We start from the raw sequence: 5,771 nt of genomic DNA, 5'->3' as shown, positions 1-5,771 counted from the left end.
GTGACCCGCGGAAAAATATCTGCGTAGGTCTCTCTGCTGTAATTCTGAGACAGAGACCTGTACTGGATTTCAGTTGCATTAATTATGAGCCTCTTGGACATTGTGTAAAAATTTAATCTATTTTCTCACTTAGTTTGTAGTGCTTTATTTTCTGTATTTAATTCACAAAACCAGAGTAGATAGCTTAATGCACAAACCACAGCACTAGAGTGAAGTGAGGAAAACCCAAATCAGCAATAATCAATTGTGAAAATAGGTGTACTCTGATATTGTCCTTCTTACATACCTCTCCCATCTTCCTGGTCTGTTTCTATTCTTTTTTTTCACGTCCTCTTCACAGGAAAGAATGAGTATGATCTTCTGGTCGTTGGTGGAGGGTCTGGAGGCCTTGCTTGTGCAAAAGAAGGTTTGTATGCATAAATAACAGAAGTTTTGGTTTAACTTCAGTGGGGTGTAAGGAAACTAAGGGAAATGTTATTGATAATCTTAAAGCTTTTTAGAAAGCATAGTATGCTCAGTACCTACACATTAATCATTAACTTAGCTCCATATGGTTAATCTGCAAATTGATTCACACCCTCAGATGGTGTGATCTTGTTTGGCATTCCTCTTAACCTTTTAAAAAATATTTCTTCTTTTGTCGTGGGAAAAACTAATAAGCTTTAATTTCACTGTTGTAAAAGTATTCAGAGTACCTCCATAGATGCTGTATTTTTTTAAATACCATTCTCATTTATGTGTTAAAACAACAATACCTTCAGAGTGTTTCCAAGATCTAACTGCTGTAGAGAACCTTGCCCCCTTTGTATCTCAGGGTAGCATGTTCAACAACCCACAGTGCTCTTAAACATCATTTGAGGTCAGATTGCATTTTTAGGGTCACTGGGAGCTGGAGGCCCCAGTCTGGGTTATTAAGCATCTTCCAGAGAATTTGCTGACTACATAGGCAGGTTGACTCTCTGGTCTGGTAACTTCAGTTAGACAGAAAAAAACACCAGCTGCCATCTCCTATATTTTATCTGTGTCTGTGCTACTAAAAATGTTTATGTTTGTGTATTTCTCCTTCCTCTAAATACCTTACCTTGCTTCTTTGTTTAAAGCTGCTCAGTTTGGAAGAAAAGTGGCTGTTCTGGATTATGTTGAACCTTCCCCACAAGGTATGGAAGAGCAATGACAGGGTAATAATTGGACACGCATATAATTCAGTTGCTCAGGTGAGCAGGTTGCTCCTGGCAGCAATGTCCAAAGCCACACTGCCTGTTTTGCTTGGAATAAAAGTCCTTAAGCCCAGCTTGTGCCATGGCTGGTTCTCTCCAAGATGAACTAGCTGTGCCTGCTCCCCTGCACATTAAGCTTGTTAGCAGTGCTTCATGCTACCATTTATAGTGGACTTTGGACTTAAATAAGTGAGAATATTCCCTCTGTCAAAATGTTATTTACAATTTCTAAAAATTACTAATTGTGTCATGCTGGGGCTCCTCGTGCACAATGCTCAGAATGAGATCTGCAAACGTGACTGTTTAGTTACTGAGTCTTCTGAGCGCTGAGAAAAATCTTGAGATGGTTTGAATTTTAGAAGAAAAATATACAGAGATGGTTTTTATCAAACAAATGAGCACAAAGAAAGTTATAAACTGATCTGTAGGAGACAGTAAACTGTGTTGTTACAGAACATTTTACTTCACATGGACCCAACTGCATTCTTACACTAATCTGATGCATTTACTTTTTTTTTCCTTTATTTATTTTTTTTTCCCAAGGAACCGCGTGGGGACTTGGCGGAACTTGTGTGAATGTTGGCTGCATTCCTAAAAAGCTCATGCATCAAGCAGCCCTTTTAGGGAGTGCCCTTAAAGATGCCCAACACTATGGCTGGAATATATCCCAACCTGTTCATCATACCTGGTAAAGACTGCTGCCTATCTCTGCTCCTGTGTGCTGCAAATGCATAAAAATAACCTTTTCCCAGTTGGTGTTTATTATGGGGCAGTTAGGGAAGTGAATTTTGCATGTGAAATTTTAGCCTGGTACTTGTTAAAAAACAGAGCTAGTTTCTGGTTTCTCAGGGCAGAAATTATGTTGATTTAGATGTGATAATTTGCTTTCACAACAGAAAATACTGTGGTTCATTCCTCATTTTCAGCAGTTGCCTATATCTTTGTGTTGCATAACCTGAATTTGTAATGTGATGACTTCATGTTCAGTTTCTTGTTTTGTGACAGGTCCGTGATGGCACAAGGTGTTCAGAATTATGTGAAATCCTTGAACTGGGGACACAGAGTGCAACTACAAGAAAAGTAAATAAGGCTTTGAAGTTTGTCTTTCTCCCTACAGTCAAGGAGGTGCTCTTGCCCTTGTAGAACTGCAGAATTGTCTTTGAAGTTTCTATCTAGAGCGAATATTTTGAGTCTGTAAGTCCTTTCTTCTGGGGTCTGTAAGTGCCCTTGTCCATGTAAGTGGTCTCTTCCTCTCCTATATTCCTTTTTGGTGAAATAGTAGTTGACACTGACCATACACAAAAGCTTTCTAGCAGTGTAGTGATGCCCTCTTTAGTCTGGAGAGGTTTTGCCTTAATATGAAGCAGTCAAGAATTCTTAAGATACTTTTGATCTCGTCCCCCAAAATTTCTATGCCATACAAACCCACAGCTAACACTATGTTAGAGCAGCAGATTTTTTGAATTTTTTTTTTTTGCTTTCAGTGCAGAAATAGTTCCAAGATTTTCAGCATGCAGTTCCTTTTATAGAGAAATTATAATAGAAAATTTAACAGATTTTAATCTTGTTACTCCTGCTGAGTCACTTTGGTGTGTTCTCAAATGAGCATGGTGCCAGAAATGCTATAGATAATATAGTAATGCTATGGCTAACAGAAAATGTCTTTTGAAGAGGTCAATAACCTGACCTCAAAGTTTGTGACAAGGTTAAGTTACTTTTCTGTGTAGAGGAGTTAAGTATGACACAAGAATTAAGTGACAAATTATGATAGAGCTGCAAACAGTCCTATGAAATGAGATTCCTTCCTTTTACTGCTCTATGCCTGATTGCTACCCTTTTTAGCACTTACAATTGCCTATCTTTTCTGTATTTATTTCATACCTATTCTTGTTAAGTGTACTTTGCTGATGCTGTTTTCTTCTAAACAGGAAGGTGAAATATTTCAACATAAAAGGACGTTTTTCTGATCCACATACAGTCCGTGGTTTAACAAAAGCAGGTAAAGAGGTGAGCTGCTGTGCTGATTTCTGCAGTGTTGTTCACTTGGAACATTTCAGGTCATTTGGGACCGAGATTGTCCTTTTGCAAATTGCTTGAGGTATTCAGTATTGTTTTAGTGAGTGAGATTTGCATTTCCCACTTAGAGAAGTTGTTTGTGAACTTGACTGGTGCCTGCTGAGTCCCTGGCCGGGCCTGTTAGATGCTATTGCTTTTTTCTGCGTGTGGGAATGCTGAGACAAAAGATTTTCGTTTGATTGGTCAGTCATGCTGATGCTTACAGAAATGTAAGTTCTGAGAATTAGGTTGCTCTGAGCTGTTTCCCTCCTTCAGGTGATTTGTAGGGGTGATTAACTCGCTAATACCAAATTGTGTGTGGGAGGCAATTAGTGTGAATGCACAGCTGGGTCACATAACGGAATGGTGGCCATTGCTGCCTGAACGTGCCTTTTTAACACCTTTTTGAGGGTAATTGTTTAATGTTACTGATTAATATCAGCTTGAATGTCAGGTTTTTGGGGGTAGGTGCTTAGGATTTTCTAGAAACAGTTTCTTTTTGAGGTAGCTTAACTCCAGGCCTGAGGCAGGCTTTACTGCTGTGATCTCTGTGTGTTTTATCCTGACAAGAAATTGATTTTAAAAGTGTCCTTTGTGCATAACTACTGCTTGCAAATAGTCATCAGAATCTTGCACAGCATAAGAGCAATTGCATGGTTAATATTGAAACAAAACCTAGTAGAGAATGGGTAGGAGAAATTCTGCAGGTATTAGTTTATCTCTATCCTTTTTTTAAAGCATTGCTGATTATTATGTCACATAAACAGCAGATGGTAGTGCCAGTTTTCTCATTGATCACTGATTTGTATATAGATGAAATCCAAAGACAGATAAAAGGATTTCAAATGCTTGATTTTGATTTTTCATTTTTGTTTTAGATTGTTGTTACTGCAGATAATATTGTCATTGCTACTGGAGGAAGACCAAAATACCCAACGCATGTAAGTTACCTTTCCATTTGACAACTCCAGTGCTTTGCTGAGATGCAGGACACAGTGAAGGAGGATAAAGAATGTAAAAATAAGGCAACATATGAGAGATTTTTGTACTTGTGTCACACACACAAAAAAATTGTCTTTATATAAAGGATGTTGCCTATGGAAATGTTTTTCTAAAAAGCTAATTTGCTCTGATTCATTATGTTGGTGTTGCTTAGAGCTATAGGATAATTCAGGTTGGAAGTTGGCAGCCCCAGCTATATTCCCCTTGGTCTGTACTTTACTCAACACAGCCCAAATTGCTATTAGCTTTTATTGCTGACAGGGTTTGCATTGTAGATTCACCTGTGTGATCATAGGTTGCAGGTGCGCTGGAGTATGGAATCACAAGTGATGATCTATTCTGGTTAAAGAAATCTCCTGGAAAAACGTAAGTTACCTTACCATGGCTGTAATAGATTCTGGCATTCCTACCTTTTCTATCTAGCAGGGTGAAAAATGTTCAAAATTGCCTTTTGTACACCATTTTTTTTCTGTTTTCCTTCTGAAAATGTGCTTTGCGATGCAGCAATATCATACTACCAAACTCAATATCATACTACCAAACTTCATTAGTAACTGATAGATCTTCCCCCTCCTCCTCTTAGGAAATTCCCTTCTAAAATCAGATTAAATAACGTTTTCACCGTGTTAGGTTTTGCTGTAGCGATTACACCCCACGTCACAAGAGGGCAGCATGAACTCACATGGGGGCTGCTCAGTCCCCGTTCCTCAATTACAGGAGAAGCTCCAACATAATTTTGCTTTCTCCTAAGTTGTGGCACTTCTGATAACAAAAGAAAATACGAAAAACCGTTTGGGTTACTTTTGCTTTGGAAGCTATTGTTTAACTGAAATATTAAAACACCGCTTTTGATGGAAATACTAAAATGCCACGGTTGTTCTTTACAGCAAAGAGCACCATAAGATTCCAAGTCAACACTGCTACAGAGCAATTTCCCAATGAAGATAATTGTGATAGGAAATGCAGATTTGCTAGCCAGAAAGTCAGATAATGCTATCTTTTTGTCTTCTCTATTGAGCAATTCTAGAAAAAGCAAAAGACACTTTGGGCTATAATACTGGTGTTCGTGCAAAAAACATAGTTGCCATTCATGGCAGTGACTTTCTGCTATAAAAAATGCACTGTGTTAAGCTAACCTTCAAATAGGAAAATGAGGCTTCTTGGTGCAGTTTTAGAAAGAAGATAAATTTGTTGTTTTTTGTAGTGTTTCAGTCACCTCTAGAATGTTGCAGGCATGATTTATGTGAGGAAATTATTTTTAAGAAAAGCAACACCCACTCCCCCAAAAAAACCCCAACAAAATCCCAAACCAAAATATAAGATTTATCCTTGTAAGAGGTTTCTTTGAAAATGTGGCTCTTGTCCAGCTGCTGCCAATGCAAGTTGTAACAGTGTAATGTGGGAGTCTAGTGTTTATATGTTGCATTCCTGAGATTTAGTCAAAATAAGCCTGCAGGGGCTACAGTAGCATTTCTGTGCTTTATCAGGCTCTGTCTT

General features: G+C 38.3%; 1 protein-coding gene across 2 annotated transcripts in view; it reads left to right on the top strand.

The window, feature by feature from the left end:
• Positions 1–5,771, top strand: part of TXNRD2 (thioredoxin reductase 2) — a 32,446-nt gene that overhangs the window by 837 nt on the left and 25,838 nt on the right. For both annotated transcript variants that reach the window (XM_038151916.1, XM_038151918.1), the window contains exons 2-8: positions 341–406; positions 1,101–1,157; positions 1,761–1,905; positions 2,223–2,297; positions 3,146–3,224; positions 4,151–4,213; positions 4,570–4,640. In XM_038151916.1, the coding sequence (XP_038007844.1) occupies positions 341–406; positions 1,101–1,157; positions 1,761–1,905; positions 2,223–2,297; positions 3,146–3,224; positions 4,151–4,213; positions 4,570–4,640 (556 nt within the window). The remainder of the gene's footprint in view (positions 1–340; positions 407–1,100; positions 1,158–1,760; positions 1,906–2,222; positions 2,298–3,145; positions 3,225–4,150; positions 4,214–4,569; positions 4,641–5,771) is intronic.

This window comes from Motacilla alba, chromosome 15 (assembly GCF_015832195.1).
Source record: "Motacilla alba alba isolate MOTALB_02 chromosome 15, Motacilla_alba_V1.0_pri, whole genome shotgun sequence".
NCBI classification, from domain to species: domain Eukaryota; kingdom Metazoa; phylum Chordata; class Aves; order Passeriformes; family Motacillidae; genus Motacilla; species Motacilla alba.
This window is presented reverse-complemented; position numbering and strand designations above follow the sequence as displayed.